Consider the following 26583-nt stretch of genomic DNA (forward strand, 5'->3'; position numbering starts at 1 on the left):
GTCTGTGCTCAGGGAACCCAACCCAGGCTGCTGAAGCAGAGCACTCCGAACTTAAGGTATGGCACTAGGCCACCAGGGCTTGCCCAAATCCATTCTTATTGAAAAGAGAAAAGAAAAGCAAAAGGCTGATTTTGTGTTGGTTTCAAGTATGCCATGTATGTTTTTGGCTCTTATTTTCATATGCAGGGATCAGATCCAGGTTTTATAAGGCCTGAAGTTTATACAAGTTGGGAGGCTCCCTCTAAGAAAAAGAATACAAGATTTTGAATACAAAACTAGTTAAAATATTTTTTAGAGTGGGGAAAAAAATCACAACAAATTATTGAAGCCTTGGATATTGTTTCCTCTTTTCTGAAACCTCGTAGGCAAAATAGCTTTTCTTGACAGATACAAATAATTGATAAAATGGTAAATCCAAAATCTGTTTTCCAAAGAGAAGACCTGTCCTAGAATTTTTCTAGTGGCTCTTAAGGTTCCTGTTTTGTTTGAGATGAATAGCAGTGCCGCTCAGGAGTAGAGTACGGAAAAAGGGGTGGGGCACAAATCTATTGGTTTATGTAAAATTTGGTCTTGCTAAAGTAGGAAACAGAATAACAGCATTTACAAAATTGCAGCAAAGTCAATTCCTCTTTCACTTAACACTTCCCAGAAACATCAATCACCTCTTCCTTTCCTTGTGTTTTCTTCCCAAATCACTTCATCTTTTCCATCTGTAGTGCCCTATATTTCTTTAAAAACAAAACAAAACAAAAAGACCCAGCTTTTTCTCTCCTGGCCACAAGTTTAGTCTGAAGGCAGAAGTGATGGTGAAGAGGTACAATACTGACGCTTTCTTACTATAATCCCTAAAATCAAAGACATCCTCTAGCTAATAGGACCAACGGAGGTCTTCCCAACTTGCCTCAAAACAAGACTATGCCTAAGACATCCCCTCTCAGATGAAAGTTTTACTTTTCCAAGAAAAGCTCTAAGAAGAAGAAGAAAAAAGCTCTTTACTTCCCTCAGCATTTCCCTAGTATTCCCCAAGCTTGTAGAAAGGTGCTGTTAAACTCAGAAGAATTGTTGGAATTATTCCCTTAAAAACTTCACCAGGAAGGCAATATGGATAGTTGTTTACCTTTTGAGAGCATGATATCCAAGGCTGGCCGTTGGCAGGGCAGTCTTCTCCTACTCAAGCACATCTCTTGGCAGCCTCTCCTCTTTGCATCAACTCCCTCTTACAAAAGGAGAGTGGTTGGTAGCTCTCTCCCTTCCCCACTCCCACACTGAACTCAGAAGCTTCATGAATAGTTCAACTAAAACAGGATCAAGTTTCAGACACTCCCATAGTGACTGAGAAAATGATCCCACTAGATTAAATTGGAGCCTAGATCAGTAGAAGAATATTTCCACAGCTCTGCCAGGGCTGGGGCAGCCAAGGTTAATAGCTCAAGTAATACCTTCTAAGTAGGATCACATGAGTGGTAGAAGATGGGTCAGTAGCCAGCTTTTTGGTCTATGCAATGGTTCTCTGGATTAGCAGCATCACCTGGGAAATTGTTAGAAATGCAAATTCTTGGACTCCACCCCCCACCCCATTCCAAGCCTTAATAAATCAGAAACTTTGGATGTGTCTGCATCTGTGTTTTAACCAACCCCTCTAGGAGATGGTGATATATGCTCAACTTTGAGAACTACTTGTCAACAAGATCAGTGAAGCTCTAGAATCTCCCCTTTTCCTCAAAAAGAATTTGCTTAGGACATTTGGATCAGAAAAGTCAAAATTATTTCACTTAGCATTAGTAGTTACACATATTTGTATATACTTCAAATGCAAAATCTACTACTATTTCCTCTAAGATTTTATTTGGTTCATTAAAAAACTTCTATAGGATCTATGTGTGTGTGTGTGTATGTGTCTGTATGTATATATGCTTATACATATGCTTGTATATATGCTTATATATATAAATGTACAGAATATTTCTGGAGGGACACACTCCAGGGCTTCAATGTGAGGAATTGGGTAGCTTATATTGTACCCTGTGTGTATTATCTATTCAAAATTTCTTTTTTTCAAGTAGATAAATTTTCAAGATATTATCACACCTTTAAAAATTAACTCTCTGGAAAGATGTGCTGTATGTAATATTTACTGAATGCCTACCATGTGTCAATCACTGTGCTAGTTGCTGGGTACAGAATGGAGAGTGAGGTATAGTCCCAGGCTTCAAACTTTTATTTTCCCAAATAACAATAAACATAGCAATTAAAAAATATTTTCAATTTCCAATTTTTTTTTTTGCCCTTGACCATACCATCTCAAATTGTGCAGAAGAGTTGAGGGAAGGTAAGGGTAGTATCTCTTTCTTTCCAGGATAGGTAAAACTAAAGCCTGAAACACAACCAGGCTTTGGGTCTCATTATAATAACTATCACTTATTTAGTGATGGACCTTAAAACAAAATTGTTATATCTTTCTATTTTTTATAATTATAAATATAGTGCAAAGTCATATCACATTAAAACATTACAGAAATACATACCAAAAGATAGAAATCTCCTATTTTTTTAATCCCACTCTCCAGAGATACACTGATAACAGTTTGGTGGATTTCTCCAGCTTTAATTTCAATATTTATTGTAATAATTATTATTTACAAAATAATACTTATTTTACGCTTTTTTCATTCAACAGTATATTTTGGACATCTTTCCATTTCAATACATATAGATCCACTTCATTCTTTTTTTTTTTTTTGGTGAGGAAGATTAGCCCTGAGCTAACATCCATTGCCAATCCTCCTCTTTTTGCTGAGGAAGATTGGCCCTGGGCTAACATCCATGCCCATCTTCCTCTACTTTATATGTGGGATGCTTGCCACAGCATGGCTTGATAAGCAGTGCTTAGGCCCACGCCTGGAATCTGAACCTGAGAACCCCGGGCCGCCAAAGCGGAGCATGCAAACTTAACCACTATGCCACAGGGCCGGCCCCCCACTTCATTCTTTTTAATGGCTACTGAGGACTCAGGTATTCCATTATGTAGATATCCCATGGTCCATTTTCTCTCTTAGTGGGCACTTGAATTGTTTCAAATTTCTTCTTATTTTACCAACATTGCAATGGATGTCCTTGTACATATTTCTTTGGGCGCTTGTGGAAATGTTTTTGTAGGATAAACTCCTCAAAATATTGAAAATACAAATGCTGGGTTGTAGAATATGAACATTTAGAATTTTAATAGATATTGCCAAATTACACACTAAAAAGATTATAGTAATCTACACTCCCTTCAAATGGGTATGAAACTGCTGTTTTTTTCATAGTGTCACCAATATAGGTTATTTGCAATCTCTGAAATATTCATCCAGCTAATAGACAAAAAATAACATCCAAGTTTTTAAAAACTTGCATTTCGCTAATTACCACAGCATTTGAATTTCTATTGTTTGTATATCTTTTGCATATTTCCTGTACCTATCCTTTCCCTTCTTTTGATTGGGCCATTCATCTTTTACTTATTGATTTGAACTATATGTATATCTACATATATGCACACACACAAATAGATTAAGAAAATATTTTTTGTGTGTGTGTGTTTTTTTTTTTTTGCTGAGGTAGATTCTCCCTGAGCTAACATCTGTGCCAGTCTTCCTCTATTTTGTACATGGGTTGCCACCACAGCATGGCTTGATGAGTGTTGTAGGTCCGCACCCGGGAACTGAAACTGTGAACCTGGGAACGGAACCTGTGAACCTGGGCCGCTAAAGTGGAGTGCACTGAACCTAACCACTAGGCCATGGGGCCAGCCCTTGTTTTTTTTTTTCTTGTGAGGAAGATTGGCCCTAAGCTAACATCTGTTGCCAATCTTCCTCTTTTTGCTTGAGGAAGATTGTCCCTGAGCTAACATCTGTGCCAATCTTCCTCTATTTCGTATATGGGATGCTACCACGGCATGGCTTAATGAGTGGTGTGTAGATCTATGCCCAGGATCTGAACCTGCAAACCCCGGGCCGCCAAAACAGAGTGTGTGAACTTAACCACTACACCACCGGGCCAGCCCTAATATTTTTAATTATAACTTTTTGTGATACATGTTTTTCCCAGTTCCTATCCTTTGCCATTCTCACTTCCTCATTTTCGAATCTGCTATCAACATCAGCTTCCAGAATTCAAGCTCTCTTCTCAGCCCAATAACTTCCTCTGACTTCTCTTGTTTCCCTGACCAGTCTCATCCACTTCCACACACTTTTACTTATTTTTTTTATTTTCTTTTTTTTATTTTTTGTGAGGAAGATCAGCCCTGAGCTAACATCCATGCTAATCCTCCTCTTTTTGCTGAGGAAGACCGGCTCTGAGCTAACATCTATTGCCAATCCTCCTCCTCCTTTTTTTTCCCCAAAGCCCCAGTAGATAGTTGTACGTCATAGTTGCACATCCTTCAACTTGCTGTATGTGGGACGCGGCCTCAGCATGGCCGGACAAGCGGTGCGTCAGTGCGCGCCCGGGATCCAAACCCGGGCCGCCAGTAGCGGAGCATGTGCACTTAGCCGCTACACCAAGGAGCCGGCCCTCACCTATTATTTTTCTTTGAGAATCAAAGCCATCGCACAGGAGCTGTCAACTTCTCTTTCTTCCATTTCAAAATGTCTACACGTTTTCAGTAAAAGAGTGCTTTGGTTTTTCTGAGAGTAACACTTCCACATGCAGCCCTAACCTCTCTCCTTGTCTCCCCTAGGATCAGCTTTGTTTTCTTGGGTGCATATATTTTCTTGCATTTTTAATTTGTCCCTTTCCACAAGCTCAGTCTACAGACATATCTTTCTATTCCCAGCCCTACCCTATCCCCCACCCCAGCTACCATTTGAGTACTTTCTCTTCATTGCCATATTTCTTGAAAAAGTGGTGTATGCTAACTACCTGCCTCTTTTTACTCACTTTCTATTCACTTCTCACTCACTTGAACTATGGTTTCCACTCCCTCTTCTCTCCTTAGATTTGCTCATCCTTATCTCTAAACATATGATACTGTTGCCCAAACTCTTTTATCTTAAAACTCCTTTGCGTCCATTGCCCTACTCTTTCCAGGTTGCCTCTTCCTTCTTCCATAATCTGAAACAGGCGTTTCTTGAGGCATTCTTTGTGTCCTTTTTCTTTTCTCTTTTAACTTTGTTGCTGTCATTTTCTGCAACCACAAGTCTCCTGCAGTTGATGCACAAGTTTAGGTCTAGGTGCCAACCTCTCTTTTGGGCAGATGTCCCGTGATTTCATATACTTTAATAAGTATTTTTACCTGGCTGTCCCACCAACAATCCAACAACTGAACTTCAGCTGAACAAATCTGAACTTCCAGTTAGCACCTGTCTCTGTTATCGATATCATCCAAAAGCCTTTGACATCACAGCTTTCTTTTATTCCATATGCAATTATGTAGCAGGCCTTGTTGATTATTCTGGCACAACAGTATTTGGGGCAATCATTTCCTTTTCAGTTTCATTGACCTATGTCAAGTCCTTGTAATTTCTCTCCTGGATTTCTGCAGTAGCTGTTTACCTAAGCGAATTTCCTGCTTCTAGTCTCTCCCCTCCCCAAAATAACCTGAATCAGTGTTCCTTAAAATTTTAACCTCCAGGAGTAAGGTTTCCAAATAAAAGATGAATAATTTTTTAGTATAAATATTTCCTATGCAATATTTGGAACATAGTTACACTAAAAAATTCTTTGTTGTTTATCTGAAGTTCAAGTTGACTGGCCAACCTATATTTTTATTTGCTAAATCTGGCAACTCTATCTGGAGACACTTAATAAAACTGGCACATCCTCAGACCATCATCTTAAGTAATTAAAAAAACTGGCTTACCGTAATGATTAAGGTAACAGAAAAATTTGTAATAGTTTAAAAATTAATACTAGGAATAGTAACTGTTTAATATTGGTAAGCTGAAAACATGTGCAATAGGTCAGGCTTCATAATTGACTTAATTTTTATTTATACTAAAATTAGAAACTCTGAATTCGCAATGAGTTTGTCAGATATTGTAATGAGTGTTTGATGGCTACCAGATAATTCTGAATAACATGGATCTAGTATCATGGAGAGTTTCTTTCTTTTTTTTTTTAACGCTCTGCTTTTATTTATTTATTATTATTTTTTATTATTTTTCCCGCAAAGCCCCAGTAGATAGTTGTACGTCATAGCTGCACATCCTTCTAGTCGCTGTATGTGGGACGCGGCCTCAGCATGGCTGGAGAAGCTGTGCGTCGGTGTGCGCCCGGGAACCGAACCTGGGCCGCCAGCAGCGGAGCGCACGCACTTAACTGCAAGCCACGGGGCTGGCCCTCATGGAGAGTTTCTAATCGAAGACATTTTTCAGTAGTTTGTCAGATTCTAAGTAGAAGAGCTTATAGCAACTTCAAAAGTTGAATGTTTCAACCTGGGAGAGAGCAGGAGTTCCACTCAGCTGCATGGTCTGCATTCAGCTCTGAAAAGCATTTTTTCCTACTCAGTTGCAACATTTGGATGTTGGTTTAAAATATATTTAATAATGTGTCATCCATTTCTTTCTCTGATGAAGAAAGAAAATTATCATGTATTGGGAAATAACAAACTCTTGGCAGTCAAGGCATTTGCATAACAGTCTCTTTTTCTTACACAATCCTGATACTTTGTTCTCAAGATTAAAAATCATGGCATTTAGAACTTGAAGTAATAAGTTCAGGTTAATAAAAATAATGAAAATATTGCTCAGATAAGCCATTTGAGCAAGCCTAATTGAAAAATAAAAATGGTTTTTGTTAGTATTATCTGTATAGTAAAGAAGGAAGTTTTACTTCAGCCCTTATTAAAAAACTTGTGAGAGCACCTTCCCCATTACTGGCCTCCATACTTCATCAAGGAAAAAGCAGTCTTCTAACATTTGTCTATTTCTTCTCAAAGATTATGCTTACTGGCTGCTATTTAACTATATTTATAGTTTGTACTAATTTTTCCTATGTTGAATCAGAATCAGGAGAAATATTGTTTGATACCAACTTTTCTCTGAATAAAACAGAAAGTGGACTGATATTTTGTTTCTTGCAGGAATAACGTCCTTTCTACACCCAAAGCTACAACTCCCATAAGTTTTGATCCCGAGATACCTTTTTCAGATTCTCTCACCCCTCACAATTATTTTTTAAATGAAAATTTTTCTGCATGAAAATGTCTTCTTCTGTAACTTGAATTTTTAATGATAAAACAAATAGGAAGTTTCTGGGCATTTTTCCTTATGTACCACATATACATATTGTGAAATGATTCAAATTGTGTACATCAGTGGTGTCCACTTGTAAGGTAAACATCCGTTAGCAAGTACAAGGCTGATATTGCCCTTTCTTGTTGTATACCATGATTCTGTGTGATATTTGATTAGGGATTTCTGCCAAAAGCTTGTTATACTTTCTCCAAGCAAAATATTTTTTATTAACTTGGTAGCTAGTTGTACAAGCATCTCTGAAACAAAACGACTTTTACCAATTTTTAAATGAGGGATACAACTTGATCTTTTTTATCCACATATTCATCCATTTCATACTAGAAAACATTATTTTGCATTTATTCTGGAAAAATAGACTTTACTTGACAGCGAGGTTATTGTATCTGGTTAAAAAATGACTTGAAAGCTTTGATGGCTTTCCAAGTCACTGTTTGACAAAATTTCCTAATAGTCAAGGTGCAGCAGGCAAGGGACAAATAGATTGCTGGCCCAATAAAATCCAATTTTTAGATATTCATAGTTGTACTTCCTATTTACATTTTTATTTATTTTTTTGCTGCTTGGATGAACTTATCACATTTACAGGCACATAATTCATATTCTATATCTGCACTGCAGTGTTGTTTAGTAGCTAGCTACTTTTACTACATAATTTGGAATTGAAGTACTTATTACTTTTTTCACTACTTCTTATGCTTCAATGTACTTCTTTGAGTGGATTTTTCTTTTTCCTGAAATGGTAATACAACATAACAAAATGGTAACAAAGAAAAATTTAATTTTAACAAATGTAAACAATAATATACAAATTATGTGAAAATACCTCTGTTCAGATAAACTGTACTGGTAACTAAATGAGGGAAATGGATCAATGTAATCTTTTAGTACACATACAACCTATAAGAACGCAAAGATGCTCAATTTCTAAGATTGTAATTAAATTTATATTAAACAGCTTGTGAAAGACATATAATGCTAAAACTGTAGTGCTAGAACAGGGGGATGGGTGGAACATGTTCCCAGAGTGAGACTCCTCCGGTTTGCCTCCCGCACCACTAACCAGCTGAGTATCCCTTGCTTAACCTCTTTGCTTCTGCTTCCTTTTCTGCAAAATGGAAATAGAATCTACCTCACAGTGTTGTTATGAGAATTAAATGAGTAAATACATATAAAGCAGTTTGGACAGTGTCTGGCCTGAAGTGCTCAATGCTTCCTATTATTAGAAAATAAATCTGTGCAGTCCTCACCCTATCACTTCTCTATTAAAAACCCATCATTAGGTCCCTATCATTGACCAAAGGAAGTTATCCCACTCTTAATCAAAATATCGTCTTCATACATCGCCTCCTATTTTGGCTGTCAGTATCTCCCTCGCCAGACCGTAAGAACCCAGATCCTCTTCCACTACCAGTTCCGTGGCAGGCATTCAAAAATTAGTTATCGAACTTTTTTCACGAGGGACAAAGGTCCTTAAAAAAGGAAAGAACTCTAGGAGCGATTACAAATCACCATGTGAAGTTTACGCATTAGAGCACTTAAAGAGGATTTACAAAACAAATTGTCTGTACAATGATGTACACCTGAAATTTTTGCAATGTTATAAACCAATGTTACTGCAATAAAAAAAAAAAAAAAAAAAAAAAAACAAATTGTCTGCAGACTGGCCAACCACGCGAATCCACCACCAAGCCAAGCTTTTTAGTAAAATTGTTTCTCACTGACGTCACTCTATCATTGACCTCTGACGCACAGGAGGCGGGATTATGGAGACAGCTGGACTTCTTCCTCGTCCTCCCTCCTCCACCGGACCGGCTGGCGCAGTGGCCAGCCTGCCTCTGGTCGATTTGGTGTTTCCATTGGTCAGTTTCCCAGAGGAGGCTGGCTGTGGGGCTGACTCCGCCCCCCTGTGGGCGGGGTCTCTCCGCTAAAGGGGCTGGGGACGGTGGGGGGGGGGGTTGCTGTAGCCGCCATCTTGGATTCCGCGGTAGCGGTGGCGGCAGTAGGGCGCCGCGTCTGGGGAGTGGCTTTCCCCTCCCCCTCCCCCCGGGTTCGGTGGCGGCGGCCCCTCCCCCTGGGGGGGTGGTGCGACGGCGGTGGCATCTACGGCCATGGCGGCGACTGCTGCTAACCCCGGTAAGGCGACGGAGGACTGGGGTGCCTCTAAAGGAGGACGTGCCGAGGGGGCTGGCAACTCAGGAGACCAGGGCTGAGGGGCCGTAGTTGGGGCTGAGGGCGCTGGGACGCGCGGGGGTGGCGAGGGGGCGGTGGGGGAGGGGAGTGACCTGAGGGAGGGGCCGGACCCTGGGGAACTGGAGAGACCCGAGGTGGAGGGAGGGAGCGAGCGGGTGGGAGTTGGGGGTTCCGTGCCGCGAGTTCTGTTGGAGCGGCTGCCCGCGCTGCGCTGGCCCGCCTCCACTCTTCTGGCAGCGTTCTGGTGTGCGATGTGGTCCTCTTTCAACCCTCTGCCCACTGGAGCTGCTTGATGCCGAATAACTGTGGGCAGAGTGGCTCGTTTCACTTTAAAAGTAGTTTGGATTCATAAACACCGGACCACGTTGCTTTTTAGCGGAGGTGTTACTTCCAATCGTTTAAATATTTAGACTTTAAGTTAAAAAAATCTTTGAATATATACTCACCGTTTCTCTAGGCTGTGCCTCCCCCCCCCCCCACCTCCCTCCTCTCAATCCCGGGCTATACTTTGAAACTTGAGTTTATGTATTGAGGTGCCTCTAGTGCCTTTAGCTGCTGAGGGCCGAGGTTTCTGTAATGGTTGAGGTTCAGGACCGGTCTTGCCAACAGCAAGCATCCAGAAAACCAGGTTTAAATCTTGTTAGGTGTGGGTTGAGGCACTTCCCATTCTTTAAGAAAAGTTCAGTTCCATGCCATTTCTCAATGAACCATCTCTTCAAAAGGGAGTGCTTGAACATTTCAAAAAAATTTAGCCAGTCATGTCTAAGAGATGGAATGGGGTGTAGTGCAGCAGGTCTAGACAGATAGGTCTTCAAATTCCTAGTCCCAGTCCTTTTCCCACTATATTACAGTTACTTCTCCTTGGGAAGTATTTCATTTTAGGGGTCCTAGTTTACCTTGGTGACGTTGGCCATTCTCTTGCAAAATAGAATCCTTTCCCAGAAATCCATTTCTTTGATAGCCTTACAAAAGAAATGAATTTCGAGGTGGGGGCGAATTTCTTGAAAATACAGCAGTGGCCTCGAGGAATTCACTGCTGTTCCGACGTTGAAATTTAAGTTGGATTTTTTTTCCGTGTCTCTGAAAGGCAGTATTATTTTGCAATAGCCAGATTTTGCTATTACAGTTGAATCACTGTGAAATTTATTGTCCTTCCTGCTGTGTTTCTGGGAACAGACCTATTTAAAGAAGTTAATTTGTCACGTGGCGATATATTTTTAAATCGTTTTAGTTTTTTTAGAGGAAAAGGAGATAAAATTAATTGCTAAAATTCTATTGCAGGAAGTGCTGAGTGATGGAATAAAATTGGAAAGATGCTATTATTATGGCAGACCTGACTGTGTAGTAAAATAACCTATCTGTTAACTAGGGAGTAAATAAACAAGATTTTAAACTGACAACACATTGCAAAATACTTATATAACCCTAGTCAAGTTGCAAAGTATTTCTCTTATTAAGAGGTGGCCTGGGTAAACAAGTTTAGTGCATATGTCAGAAGCTTTTTTCCAGCAGTGTGGGTGGGGTTGCTTTATTTTGTTTTGCTTTTTAAACAACAGTAACCAGAATGACAGTCTTGACCACATTTTCATTAGCTGATCAATATCAGCTAAATCTGTAAGCAGAAAATAGCATTTATTTGTGTAGAATCCTTGCTAATGAAACAGTTGATTTTGTTTGTTGTCCTTTAGCAGCCTGCTTCTGCGATTTCTAGATTTCTTTTTTGATGTTGAAAAATTCTTCCATCTCTTCCAAGTTATTGATCCCACATTCAACACATGATGATTAAATCAGAAAATGTATTTTCTTCCTTCATTTCTCCTTTTACCCCTTTATATCAGAAGGAGGAGATCATAGATGTATTGTGGACTTTTAGTAGCCTGTTGCATTTTGGGAAATGAGGACCATGACTGGAGAGACACAGGGTGGAAATGTACTGTGCTCAGTGAAAAGAAAGTAAATGGTTTTCAGGTCAGAATTCTGTTGCATGGTCAAACCTTCTTTCCTTAAAGCTATTTTGGGTGCTAGGGACATCTTACCTATTTCTTTGAGTTTTTTCTAATTTCTTTTTCTGGTTGTTAAGTTTCCCTACAGTTCTGTCTTCAGATATGTCTGCAAAGGATTTTTGTAGTAACATTTAACTCTTATCTCTAAGCTTCATTTGAGTTAATCGTTAATGACAATGCTTGATGATTGTGTTAATTGTGCTCAGAATATGATTTAGAGACCATGGGTGGCCCTTCAGTGTCTTGCAGGGGATCTGGTTCCTTTGCATTTTTCACTGTGTCTTAACATGGTGCTGGGTCAAAAGAAGAGTAAGACATGGTTTATACTGTACCCTCCAAGAGTTATGTTGAAGTAATAGTTCTAATGTGATGATGGCTTTTTTTCTGTATGAATTGGTAATTCTTAATATTCTATTATTTTTCTCTAATTCTACTTACCATTGGCAAGTAGAAGTGGATGGGTAGATGGTCCGTGAAGTCTTAGGCTGTATCTTTCTTGTTTATGGAATACTAACGATTTTGAGGAACACTTTTTAAATTGCATGTGTGATTTGTAATGCATTGGCTAAGGCGCTGGTTGGGAAGAGGTTGGGTATTTGATTTATAATTCAATATTCAAACCAGAGCCCTGAAGGAGTTTGTAGGAGGGTAGGTTTTTCCTCTCTTGATTCTGGTGTTCTCATTAGTGGAGATCTCTTTTTGTGCTATTAGGGACCATTTATTGTGGATGGAGAATGTGGTAGAAGGCAAAGAAAGGAACACTATTTGGGTTTGTAAGGCTGACATTTAGGAAAATTTTTCTTTTCACATAATTTTCATCTATATAAATTATAGTTTTAAAAGCATCAATTAACAAAATTCTTTTTTTTTTAAATTTTATTTATTTATTTTTTTTCCCCCAAAGCCCCAGTAGATAGTTGTCTGTCATAGCTGCACATCCTTCTAGTTGCTGTATGTGGGATGTGGCCCCAGCATGGCCAGAGAAGCGGTGTGTCAGTGCGCGCCCGGGATCTGAACCCAGGCCGCCAGCAGCGGAGCGCGTGCACTTAACCGCTAAGCCACAGGGCCGGCCCCAAAATTCTTACCCATTACCTTTACTTACCTTTATCAGGTACAGGAAAATAGGAATTTATGCAGTGCAAAATTAAGATACCAAGATGCTTTATTATATTCTATTGCAAAAACCTTTTTGAAAAATGTTTAAATACATTTTACTAATCCAGCAATTGAAATACAATTAACATTTTTGAAAAAGAACGTTAATCTGCATACTTTTTATGCTGTTAGATTTGTGACACTAACCTGAATTTTCTCTGTTTTCTAAGAAATTAAGAAGTAGATACTTCTGCATTCCTGGAACTCTAGTTTTCTTGTTGTTTTGAAATAGTGATCTCTCAGCTTAGTTTTTTGCTTTCCAGCCCTACCCCTCTACTCAAACAATCCACTAACAGATCAGAGTAATATGTTGTTTTATGGATGTTTTGTGAAAGTCTTTTGTGGTTCGCTGCTATGGATGACTTTGTTGTAAGGCAATAACAATAGGGATTTCTGCAGTGCCAAGTGATGATTGATCTTCAAAAACTGAATTGCAACCCTCAAGGAAACTAAACCCTTTTTCCTTGATTTTACTTAGGCTGTGACATCTTGGGGTTATTTAATTCCAAAACTAGTAAAATTTCAATCCTTAGTTGTGGAAACTGTCTTTGGAGCCATCTTTCTTTTTTTTCTTCAGGCTGTTTACTATATTTATTTAAATGTTAATTTCCTGGTGGTAGAGTCCTATATAGAAGTGCAAGGGTAGCGTTTCTGTGAGTGCTATCCTGTGTCTCTGTGGTTGTATAGCTGATTTCATTTAGATGTAACAAAAGAATACATTTAAGGCCCTTCTGAAATGCAAGGCCTGAGCTCAGTGGAGTCTTTCTGGGCCCGTCATCCATACCCAATGATAGGCCCTGCCCGTAGAGTTATCTGTTTTTAAGAATGCTGCATAGTATGGCATGGTGACTTCAGTAAGTTGACATCAGTGAATGTTGGAGTTGGAATCAAGATAACTCCCATATTTTACACGTAAGAAACAAAACCAGAGAAAGGAATGGGCACATTTATTAAATATTTATTAAGTTCCTACTATATGCCAGGCTACACGTTCCTGTTTTGTTGGCTATTCTGTATGTAGGAAACCATCTCTCACTTTCCAAATAAATTCGCTAAATTTACCTCTCTTTTCGTCATTTCTTCATTTTGTATTTTACCCTCCATGTCTTCACTGTAGTTGAATGGACAAACTAAGTTTATGACTTTAACATTATAGTTGGAATTTAAGTTCCATGAGAGCAGGACCTTCAGCTTCCTTGTTCACTAGGGCACTCCAGTGCTCACAGCGGTGCATGGTGTGTAGGACTAGAGTTCAATAAATGTTTGTTGAAATGAAATGAAATTAATGTTGTAAAACCCAGCATCGGAGGTTCATATCTTTATGCACTATTAACATGAAAATACCTTTGAAAGGAGAACACTAATTAAGCCATTAATATCATGAATTAATTTATAATAGCTAACATTAGTAATTACATGCCAGCTATTGTTCTAAATATATTATCTCACTTAATCCTCATGTTTATTATCTCATTTAACCTTTACAACAATCGTAAGAGATATGTATTAATATCTTTGTTTTACATATGAGGAAACTAAGGCACAGAGTGAATAAGTAGTTTGTCTGAAGTCACATAGCTAGTAGTGGGTAGAGACAATTTGATTGCTGGCAGTTCGTCTACACAGTTAACATTCTTAATCTCTAAGTTGTAAGACTTTTCCCGTTGTGACTTGAGTCACTTTCTACTGAAATGTGGTACGATGGATATCTTTTGAGAAGGAGGAGGGTGGGATATTGTCTTTTTATGTAGATGAAGAAGGTAAAAGAGCAGTTTGGGCAGCTAGGAGGGCAAGTTGCTGGGATGGAGAGGTGAGTACAAGGTGTAAAAAGGAGCTGGAAGAGTGTCGCAGTTCCTAAAATCTTTTCTATAACTTCCTATGTTTTTTCCTTGTAGTTGTTTTTCAGCTCTTTAGATAATTTTTAAGATTCTTACTGGAATCCTTCTCCTAGTTCTTTGTACCTCATAATTGTGCCATTATGGTGAATCTCTCCTTGGACTTGGCTTCAGAGACATTGCATTGCTTGTTCTTTCTTACTGTTTCTTCTTTGTCCCTTTTGCCTGCTCATTTTCTTTTTCTTGTTCATTATGCTTCTCCTTTTCTAGTCTCTCTCTTGGGGCTAGAACTCTTAACTAATTAATAAGCCAGTCATCTTCCTTCATTTGTATCTATTTACCCACCTTCCTACTTGCTTGCCCTCCTGCCTCAATTAAACATTTATTTGGTAACTACTGTATCCCATTCCCTTCATTTATCTTTTATGTATTGAAGAGTCTCTAAAATTTTCATTCCTTTCTTCTCACATAAGCTTCTTTCCTATATTTTTATCTATTTAAAAGACATCTCTACTCCAATAATCTTTAACATACTATTTATGTATATGTCTACCAGTATTGCCTTCAAATCTGCTGCCCTTCCTAACTTTTCTGTATCTTTCATGACTATGATAGTTTTTCCAGTTCCCCAGGCTAAGTAACTAGAAGTGTTTGGATTCTTTTATGCATTATCTGGTTGGTTATCACATCTTGGTTTTTTCGCATTAAAAAAAAATTTTTTTTTAACATATAAAGATATTAAAACATTTTTTAACCATTTAAAATATATAGTTAAAATAGATAACATTTAAACATTTAAGCACGTATATTTAACAAGTTACTTTAGGGGCTGGCCTGGTGGCATAGTGGTTAAGTTTTCGTGCTCTGCTTCGGCGGCCTGGGGTTCGCAGGTTCGAATCCTAGGCTCGGAAAGTATGCACCACTCATCAAGCCACGTGTGGTGGCGTCCCACATATAAAATAGAAGAAGATGGGCACAGATGTTAGCTCAGGGCTAATCTTCCTCAGCAAAAAGAGGAGGATTGGCGACAGATGTTAGCTCAGAGCCAATCTTCCTCATCCAAAAAAAAAAAGTTATTTTAATCAAAATTATCCATGCTTATATTTAAAGACTTAGTTTGGGGGCTGGCCCAGTGGCACAACTGGTTAAGTGCGGGTGCTCCGCTGCGGTGGCCCGGGGTTGGCCGGTTCAGATCCTGGGCGTGCACCGACGCTCCGCTTGTCAAGCCATGCTGTGGTGGCGTCCCATATAAAGTGGAGGAAGATGGGCATGGATGTTAGCCCAGGGCCAGTCTTCCTCAGCAGAAAGAGGAGGATTGGCAGATGTTAGCTCAGGGCTGGTCTTCCTCGCAGAAAAAAAAAAAAAAAAGACTTAGTTTTACATGATTTGTTACAAAAACAACAGTCCTCTACCCTCTTCTCTTAGTTCCTTCTCCCCAGTGACAACCGTTTTTCTCTCTTTTAACCAAACTTTTTGTTTTTGTTTAAATAAAATGCTACAGAAGTAAAAGACGTGAGTTTTCAAATTGAAGGGGCCAGACCAGTGAATGAAAACACACCCACATCAAGGCACATTATCATGAAATTTCAGCATCAGATACAAAGAGTATCCTACAAACTCCAGAGAGAAGAAAATTGGTCAGTTCAAAAGAATCAGGAATCATATTGGTCTTGCTTCTCAGTAGTCATACTGGAAAGTAGAAGACAATAGAGCAATGCCTTCAAAATTCTGAGGGAAAATAGTTTCCAACTTAGAATTCCATTCCTAGGCAAACTATCAGTTAGCGAAGGAGAAGAAAGATATTTTCATACATCCAAGGTCTCCCTTATACTGTTTCTCAGGGACTTACTAGAGGATGTACTTCAGTAGTAGGAGAGAGTAAACCAAGAAAGAGGAAACATGGAATACAGGATAGAGGCAGTACAACAGGAGAAAAGTGAAGCATCCATTTTGCATACATTGCTGTTAGTTTCCCTGTTTTCAGTATGGTACCCTCACTTTCATCTTTGCCTGGTGCTCCCCAGAGGTCTAGACTCTTCGAAAAATAAATCAGTGTTTTGACAGGGTGGATGAGGGGCAGTTTCCCTGCTAGGAGGCACTGGGAGAGGATCTGGGAGTCCACCTGCCACTTAAACAGATGTTGAACCAATCCTTTTTATTTTAGCTTTCATTCACCCTGTCCCCTACTCCCCCACACAGAGGTACCTGGAATCACCAGTTCCTGAGACTTTGGGGGATTCCAACGTGTAAATTGAATTGGTGTTCTGCTTTTTCTCTTGCTGACTGAGGATTCAGTTCTCTTGGGTCTACCAAGGCAATGTTCCCAGTTTCTAAAAATTTATTGCTCTATTCTTCCATTTTTTCCATCCGTGTGGTTTTATATCTTGCATAAAATTGTTTTTCTCCTTTATATAATTTCTTGGGGGGGGAGGGAAGAAAGTAAAAATAGATGTATGTATTTAACCCACTATCCTTGTTCAGAAGTTGCATAGTTTTAAAATTTTAGAGGTTCCTTCACCTTTTCATTCTGCTATCATACTAGTTTAGGCCTCTATCACCTCATTTTTATTTAATCTAATCTGTCTGTCTGCTTCTATTACTTCAAACTTTAAATCTGTCATATTAATCTTTTAATTTACATTTTCTTCTTGTCACTCGGACTTAAAAGTATATTTTGTCTTTCAGTTGTTTATTGACTGAGGTCTAAGATTTCATCTTGGCATTCAAGGCCTTCTCATAATTGGGTAGCACTTGACATCTTGTTTTTTCTCCTAAATATCGACTCTCTGCTCTGTATAGGTCTGTTTCCCTACAGCCCTTCATAGCTATTTTCATACCTCCCTTTAGGATTTGCTCATGTCCATTTGTCTATGTGGAATGCCTTTTTCCTGTCCTTTACTTTTTCTGAGGCCCAGCTTGATCTATCTTTTTGAAACTTCCTGACTGGCTGCATGCCTGCCTGCCTGTCTTGTTTCCTTTAGTTTTTCCTTCCTATTGAGTACCTTCTCTGTGCTAGGGATTATGCCAGACCTTAATTTAAACCATCTCAGAATCATCTTTTCTTTCTCTAAATTCCTCTAACTCTTAGATCCTTGATAAACCTATTACTAAAAGTATGAACTTGATTTTCTTATGGGAAAAAATCGCTTTTTCTTAGGAAAGTTACTTATATTCACTATTTAAAGTTTACAGGATGATATAGAAAAAGTTAACAGCAATGACGTATAAAAATATACTCAGTCTTACTAATAATAGAGAAATGCACATTAAGTCGACAGCGATAATCATTTTATACCTAGAAAATTAGTAAAAATTTGAAGGATTGCCAAAACTCAGTGCTACTGGAGGTATGGATAATTTGATACTGTTGGTGAGGCTCTTAATTCATGTAATCTTGTTGGAGGGTAATGGGCAAAGTTTTAAATGTGCTCCCTTAGACTCAGCAAGTCATTTTCAGAAACTTGTTAGTATAGAAACATTGGCACCTGTGCATAAAGATACACAAGGATATTCATTGATACATTATTTATCAATGATAGTGATAGTTTGAATGTTATAAATATATACATTTGTACTATGAAGTACTATACCTGTAGCTATTAAAAAGAATGAGTTAACTCTGTATTTATTGACATGACACACCTTCCAAGATATATTGTTACATGGAAAAAATTTAAGGTTCAGAAAAAATATAATATGATCCCTTCCATTTTTTATGTAAAAATTATCCAAAACTCTATAACATATGATATATAGAAAAAAAGATCTGAAAGGATTCATATCAAAATGTTAACAGCAGTTACCCATAGGGGGAAAGTGGGATTGAGGTGTGTGCGTGGAGAATTTTACTTTTGACTGTTTGCTTCTATGTTGTTTGAATATTTTTAGAGACTTCTACATTTGATTTTCTGTATATTTATATTGTATTTTAATATATTACTTTTGTAATGAAAAAATTAACAATGGCAAAATCAGTTAACATTTTGGTGTTTGATATATTTTTATAAAGTGACTGTTTAAAGGGTACTTAAGTGTGTCAGGCACTATGCTAAGCACTTTTCACATGCAGTTATCTAATTTAATCTTCCCAAAAGGTAGGTACTGGTGTTAGCTACAAGTTATAAGTGATAACTCTAGGATTGGAATCCAGGTTTATCTTACTTTAGAGTTTGAGCTGTGTTCTCTCAGATTTTCAATATGTGCCATACACAAGGCATACACATATACATTTTCTTTTTTAAAAATTGGGATCATGCATTTTCCGGTTGTAAAAGTAGTATATGCTTAATGTAAAAGGCAAAACAAAATAGATATACAGAAAATCAAATGTAGAAGTCTCTAAATGCCATCCCAAAGATAACCACCGTTAATAGTTTTATTGTGTAACATTTGCTCACTCCATTCTAGCCATGACATCATCCACACTATTTCTAGAACTTAATAGGCATGCTCTCACCTCCTGGTCTTTGCACTCTGCCTAGAATGCATTTCCCCCAGTTTATTCTCTTACCTCCTTCTGATCTTTCCTTAAATGTTACCTTTTCAGTGAGGTCTTCCCTTACTATCTAAAATTGCTACCCTCCTACCCTTGAACATTTACATACTTCTGATTTGACTTCTCCTGGTTTATTTTTCTCCATATTTATCACTATATAACATATTATTAGATTGAGCCATATGAAATAACTGATATTTTTTACCTGTAAAATTTCAGTTTCATATTATCAACCTAATTTATATTTTAATTATTTCTTTTGTTTATCTCTCCCACTAACTTGTAAAATTCATAAGAGTTAAGACTTTTGTCTGTTCTAGTTATTGTTTTATCTCTAGGGCCTGCAACAGCATGTGGCATATAGTAGACATGCAATAAATATTAAATGAATTCTTCCAGGCTTTGTTATGCATATAAACTTTAAAGAAGATTATATTATATATACTTTTCTGTAGCTTATTTTTCCATAATCATATATGTGGATAGCTTTCCATTTCAAAGATATAGATAGACCTTAAAAATTCTTTTGTATGTTTAAAATATTTTTTTATTGTGGCAAAATACACATAACATAAAATTTGTCATTTTAACCATTATTAAGTGTACAGTTTAGTGGCATTAGTATATTCACATTGTTGTGCAGTTGTCACCACCATCTACCTCCGGAACTTTTTTTGTCTTGCAAAACTGAAACTCTGTACCATTCCCCAGTCCCTCTAGCCCCCCGAAACCACCATTCTGCACTCTGTCTCTGTGAATTTGACTATGCTAGGTACCTTATATAAGTGAAATCATATAGTATTTGCCCTTTTGTGACTTATTTCACTTAGCATAATATCTTCAGGGTTCATCTCTATTATAGCATATTGCAGAATTTCCTTCTTTTTTAAAGCTGAATACTGTTCCATTGGATGTATATGCCACATTTTTTTTTAATCCATTCATCTCGATGGACACTTCAGTTGCTTTCATGTCTTAGCTATTGTGAACAGTGCTGCAATGAACGTGAGTTGTACAAGTATCTCTTCGAGGCCCTGCTTTCAATTCTTTGAGTATATACCCACAAATGGAATTGCTGGATCATATAGTAATTCTGTTTTTAATTTTTTGAGGAATCTCCATACTGTTTCCCATAGTGGCTGCACCATTTTATGTTTCCACCAACAGTGCACAAGAGTTCCAATTCCCCCACATCCTCACCAACACTTATTTTCTTTTTTTTTTGTTTGTTTATGGTGACCATCCTAATGGGTGTGAGGTGATATCTTGTGGTTTCGATTTGCGTTTCTCTAATGATTAGTGATGTTGAACATCTTTTCATATGCTTATTGTCCATTTGTATATCTTCTTTGGAGAGATGTCTATTCGAGACCTTTGCGGATTTTTAAATCAAGTTGTGTTTTTGTTGTTATTGTTGAGTTGTTGGAGTTCTTTATATATTCTGAATATTAATTACATATCAGAGATATGATTTGCAAATATTTTCTCCCATTCCATGGGTTGCCTTTTTACTCTGCTGATAGTGTTCTTTGATGCACAAAAGTTTCTAATTTTGATGAAGTCCAGTTTATCTCTTTTTTTACTTTTGTTGCTTGTGCTTTTGATATGTACAAGAAATTGCCAAATCCAATGTCATGAAGCTTTAATTCTAGGAGTTTTGTAGTTTTAACTCTCATTTAGGTCTTTGATCCATTTTGAGTTAATTTTTGTATATGATATTAGGTAAAGAAGGATACAACTTAATTCTTTTGCGTGTGGATATCCAGTTTTCCAAACATCATTTGTTGAAAAGACTGTCCTTTCCCCATTGAATGGTCTTGGCACCCTTGTTGAAAATCATTTGACGATACATGTGAGGGTTTATTTCTGGGCTTTCTATTCTATTCCATTGGTCTATATGGCTGTCTTTATGCCAGTACCACACTGTTTTAATTACTGTAGCTTTGTGATGTATCATCATTTTAATGGTGGGTATTTGAGTATCCTCTTTATCTAGTGTTAAAGGCAGTTATAAATGTTTGGGCTTGTAATAGAGGACATGCATAGGGGCCGGCCCCATGGCTTAGAGGTTAAGTGCGCACACTCCGCTACTGGCGGCCCGGGTTCAGATCCCGGGCGCACTGACGCACCACTTCTCCGGCCATGCTGAGGCGGCGTCCCACATACAGCAACTAGAAGGGTTTGCAGCTATGACATACAATTATCTACTGGGGCTTTGGGGAAAAAAAGGAGGAGGATTGGCAATAGATGTTAGCTCAGAGCCGGTCTTCCTCAGCAAAAAAAAGAGGAGGGTTAGCATGGATGTTAGCTCAGAGCTGATCTTCCTCACAAAAAAAAAAAGAAGAAGACATGCATAAAAGAGGTTTTGCGTTTTGAGGTTAGGTGTAGTTTGTTATAAATATAATTTGGAGGTAGATTTTAGGGATAATAAATAAAACATTAAAAAACATGTCCAAATTGGTTCATATTTTAGACAACTTGGGAATATGATGACTTATTGTTACCAACATTTATTTTTGAACATTTTATTATCTATTCAACTTTTTTGTGTGTGTGCGTGTGAGAAAGATCAGCCCTGAGCTAACATCCATGCTAATCCTCCTCTTTTTGCTGAGGAAGACCGGCTCTGAGCTAACATCTGTTGCTAATCCTCCTCCTTTTTTTTTTTTCTCCCGAAGCCCCAGTAGATAGTTGTATGTCATAGTTGCACATCCTTCTAGGTGCTGTATGTGGGACGTGGCCTCAGCATGGCCGGAGAAGCGGTGCGTCGGTGCGCGCCCAGGATCCGAACCTGGGCCGCCAGTAGCGGAGTGCGTGCACTTAACCGCTAAGCCACGGAGCCAGCCCTCTATTCAACTTTTAATGCTTCCTTTATAACTCCTGTTTTCCTCAGTCATATGATTTCAATGACTTAGTTCTGATTGTTTCCCTACTTCAAGAAAGGAAGTTACGTTTAGAAGTAGCTTTTCTGTAAATCTAGAAGACTATGATGACTGACTAAAATATGTTATATTTACCATTTTTCTGTAATTTCTGTCAAATTGTCATTTTAATAGAAGTACTTGAGTTCAGTGCACTAAGAATACTCCTTAACTATACTATCCTTACGTAACACCAAGTTCCTCTTCCCTTCAAAAGGAGCTAATCTTAGTAAATCAAATCCAGAGTATATTAAAAGAATCATACATCATTATTGTATTAGTTTCCCAGGACTGTTGTGACAAATTACCACAAACTAGAAGGCTTAAAACAACAGATATTTATTCTCTCACAGTTCTGGAGGCTCAAAGTCTGAAATGAAGATGTCATGAGGTTTGGTTCCTTCTGGAGGCTCTGAGAAAAAAACCTCTCCCTCTTTTCCAGCTTGTAGACACATCACTCCAATCTCCGTCTCCCTCTCCAAATGTCCCTCTCCTTGCACTTGTAAAGATAGCAGTCATTGGATTTAGAGCCCACCCTAATCCAGTGTGACCTCAGTCTTACATAATTTTGTCTTCAGAGACCCTGCTTCCAAATAAAGTCACATTCTGAGGTTCTGTGTGTACATGCAGTTTTATACTATTCAACCCACTACAATTATTGAGTAGGGTTTATTCTAGGAACTCAAAGATGAGAAAACCTGTAAAATTCATGTCATTAACAAACTAAAGGGAAAAAGATGATACCTCAATAAATGCTTTACAAAAGCATTTGTTTCTGATAAAAGGAATCCATTCCTGATTTTTAAAAAATGGCTGTTAAATCAGAATAGAACTAAACCACCTAAATTAAGTCCAGTGAAATCATGAATAAGTCAGAGATATCAATATTTATTTTGGAGATTATCTAGAGCAAGGTTGCTTAACCTTTTGTATGACATGGACCCCTTCGGCTGTTTGGTGACACCTGTTGAACCTTTTTTCAGCCTCGTTGGGTCATTGTGAGAATAAATGAGAGGTGCACAAGTTGCTCAGCACAGTGTCTGGCACACACTGAAGGCTTAGAAAAAATGTTATTATCACTAATTATCTATGCATTCACTGCTCCCTCTTTACTTCCAGTAAAATCAAATAGCAGTACTTCTGCTTCGCAGGTCGGAAAGTTCTTATTGCACTTTCGTGTCACGCCCACCCCTAAATAAATACCTCCTCTGATCTGGGCCAAGTTGGAGCCCCTCGCCAGGGGAGGAAAGACTCATCTGGTGCATGGTGGTAAAAGCTGGTGAACCGGCTGCTCAGGGCCATGGGCCCCTCAGATCGCCCTGGGCTGTGGCTTGCTCTCCCTGTTGAACCCTTCTTAGAATGTTATTCTGTGCATAAAATAGCAATACATAGTAGTAGAAAGAAATAAATTCTATTAAAAATACAGTTATCAAAATATTAAAAATTACAAATTTATGATAGAGTAATTAATGTTTATTTATTAATGATAAATAACAAGATGTAGTGACAAGTTGAATAACTACCATATTTTTGTAGTATTGACTCTAACAGTAATTCTAGATATTTGTAATAACTGTCATGTGATATAGAAATATCTGATTTCTATTGATGACAGAGTCACAGATACTGCTAATACTACTGTGGTTTACTGTCTACTGTCATAATTGAAGGAAATGCTAAATTTTAGTTAGAGATTAATGAAAATAAAGATATAATTTTTCCTTGTCCAAGTTCACCCCTCCCTCCTGGGATTTTAGCCAGTGACCCACAGATTAAGAACTCGTGCAATAATGCAATAAGAGAAAACAAAATGGTGTAAATATTGAATAAGGAAGGGAAAATAGTCATTCCTTGCAGGTGATGTGATTGTATACTAAGAAAATTCAATAAACTAAATGCTTTTTGATAAGATAATTTAGTAAAGTTATTTGGGTACAATATAAATATACTGAAATCAGTAGCTTTCTTTTATTCTAGCAATAATCAGTTAGAAGTTGAAATGGAAAAAGGATATCATTCACAGTAGTATTAAGAACCATAAAATACCTAAAAATAAATAGAACGAGAAAGATGTAAGACCTATGTAAAGAAAACTATAAAATTTTATTAAAAGACATTAGAAAAGATCTGAATAAATGTAAGACATACTCTTTTCCTGGATGAGGAAATGCAATATCATAATGCTACTATTCTTTCAAAATTAACATAAATTTAATGTAATTGAATTAACTGCATGAGTTTTTTGTTTGTTATTAGAACTTTACGTAGATTTTAAAGTTCAAAAGGAAGATAAAGTGTATGACGTTAAAAGTGTTTTTGAAACTTAACTAAACTTTTTATTTTGAGATAATTTTAGGTTCATATACAGTTAAGAGAAGTAATGCAGAGATCCCCTACCCTTCACCCAGTTTCCCCCAATGGTAGTATTTTGTGAGACTGTAGTACAATATCGTGAGCAGGATATTGACATTGATACAGTCAAGTTAAGACTGTTTCTGTCATCACAAGGGTCCCTCATGGTACTCTTTTAGAGCCACACCCACTTTCCTCATACCTCCATCCTCTCCTTAATCTCTGGCAGCCACTAATCTTTTCTTTATTTTTATAATTTTATCATTTCAATAATGTCCTATAAATGGAATCATACGCTATGTAACCTTTTGCAGTTGGCTTTTTTCACTCAGCATGATTCTCTGGAGATTTCATCCAGGTTGTTGTGTGTATTAGTAGTTCATTCCTTTTTGTTGCTGAGTAGTATTCAGTGATGTGGGTATATATCACAGTTTCAACCATTCACCTGTTGAAGGACATCTCTCCCCCTCCCCCGCCCACCCCTCCCCCTCCCTCTTTTTCTTTCTTTTCTTTCTTTCTCTCATTCGAGGAAGATTAGCCCTGAGCTAATCTTCCTCTATTTTATGTGGGACACCTGCCACAGCGTGGTTTGATAAGCGGTGCATACATCTGTGCCCGGGATCCAAACCTGCAAACCCCAGGCCACCGAAGCGGAGCACTCGAACTTAACCACTACGCCACCAGGCCGACCCCAGCATGTTTAGTTTTTAAAGAAACTTTCCTGAGTTACTGTACTGTATTACATTCTCACCAGCAATGTATAAGTGATCTACTTTTTCTGTATCCTTGCCGGCATTTAGTATTTTTAATTTTAGCCATTCTGATGGGTATGTAGTGCATCTCATTGTGGTTTTAATTTGCATTTCCCTCATGGCTAATGATGTTGAACATCTTTTCATATGCTTGTTTACCGTTTGTATCTTCCTTGGTGAGTTGTGTCTTCATATCTTTTGCCCATGTTCTAATCAGACTGTTGAGTTTTGAGAGTTATTTTTATGTTCTAGGTACAAGTCCTCTGTCTGTTGTTGCATTGTTTTCTCCCACTCTGTAGCTTGTCTTTTCATCTTCTGACAGTCTTGCACAGAGCAAAAGTTTTTAATTTCAATGAAGTCTAATTTAGTTTTTCCTTTCGTGAATCTTGCTTTTGGTGCCAAGTTTGAGAACTCTTTGCCTAGCCCTAGATCCTAAAGAATTTTCTGCGTTTTTTCCTAAAAGTTACGTTTAAGTACGTGATCTGTTTTGATTAATTTTTGTATAAGGGATAAAGCTTAGGTTGAGGTTCATTTTTTTGCCTGTGGATGTACATTGCTGTAGCACTTTTTGTTGAACAGGCTATCTTTCCTCCATTGAATTCCTTTTGCACTTTTGTTAAAAATCATTTGGGCATATTTGTGTGGATCTCTTTCTGGGTTTCATTGATCTATGTGTCTGTCCCTCTGCTAAGACTACACAGTCTTAATTACTGTAGTATACATTAAGTTTTGGAATCAGACTGATTCTTCCCACTTTTTCTTTGTCAAAATTATTTTAGCTATTATAGTTCCTTTACCTTTCCATGTGACCTGCCCTGGTGGTCTAGTGGTTGAGATTTGGCACTCCCAGCGGCAAGGCCTGGCTTCGTTTTCCTGTCAGGAAACCACACCACCCGTCTGTTGGTTGTCATACTGTGGCGGCTGCATGTTGCTTTGATGCTGAAAGCTGTGCCACCAGTATTTCAAATACTGTCAGGGTCACCCATGGTGGACAGGTTTCAGCAGAGCTTCCAGACTAAGGCAGGCTAGGAAGAAGGACCTGGCCACCTACTTCCGAAAAAATTGGCCACAAAAACCCTATGAATAGTAGCAGAGCATTGTCTGATATAGCACCAGCAGGTGAGAGGATGGTGCAAGAAGATAGGGCAAGTTTCAGCTCTGCTATATACAGGTGTTGTTAGAAGTTGGAATTGATTTGATGGCACTAATAGCAACAAACCTTTCCATATTAATTTTAGAATAATCTTGTTTATATCTGCAAAAACATCTTGGTAGAATTTTGATAGGAATTGCTTTAAACCTGTATATCAATTTGAAGAGAATTAGCATCTTTACTATGTTGACTCATCTAATCCATGACCGTGCTGTCTCTCCATTTATTTAGATCTTTGATTTCTTTCATCAGCATTGTGTAGTTTTCAGCATAAAATTTATAAATATATAAATATTTATATATTTATAAATATTTTTACTTTTTTATAATTAGAAATGGTTTTGTGTTTTTAATTTTGGCTTCTATGTATTAATTGCTAGTATATAGAAACACAATTGATTTTTATATGTTTATCTTACATCCTGCAACTTTGCTGAATTCACCTGTTCGTTCTAGGAGGTTTTTTTTGGTAAATTTCTTAGGATTTTC

The 26583-nt window shown here is 37.8% G+C and overlaps 1 protein-coding gene across 4 annotated transcripts in view; it reads left to right on the forward strand.

Moving 5' to 3' along the window:
- The first annotated feature begins 9219 nt into the window (after positions 1-9219).
- ARNT (aryl hydrocarbon receptor nuclear translocator) overlaps positions 9220-26583 on the forward strand; it is a 63261-nt gene continuing 45897 nt past the window's right edge. For all 4 annotated transcript variants that reach the window (XM_087443758.1, XM_087443762.1, XM_087443764.1 and 1 more), the window contains exon 1: positions 9220-9371. In XM_087443758.1, the coding sequence (XP_087299884.1) occupies positions 9347-9371 (25 nt within the window). In that variant the 5' untranslated portion in view covers positions 9220-9346. The remainder of the gene's footprint in view (positions 9372-26583) is intronic.

The sequence above is a fragment of the Ceratotherium simum genome, chromosome 2, assembly GCF_057802395.1.
Source record: "Ceratotherium simum simum isolate JZ-2026a chromosome 2, ASM5780239v1, whole genome shotgun sequence".
Lineage (NCBI taxonomy): Eukaryota > Metazoa > Chordata > Mammalia > Perissodactyla > Rhinocerotidae > Ceratotherium > Ceratotherium simum.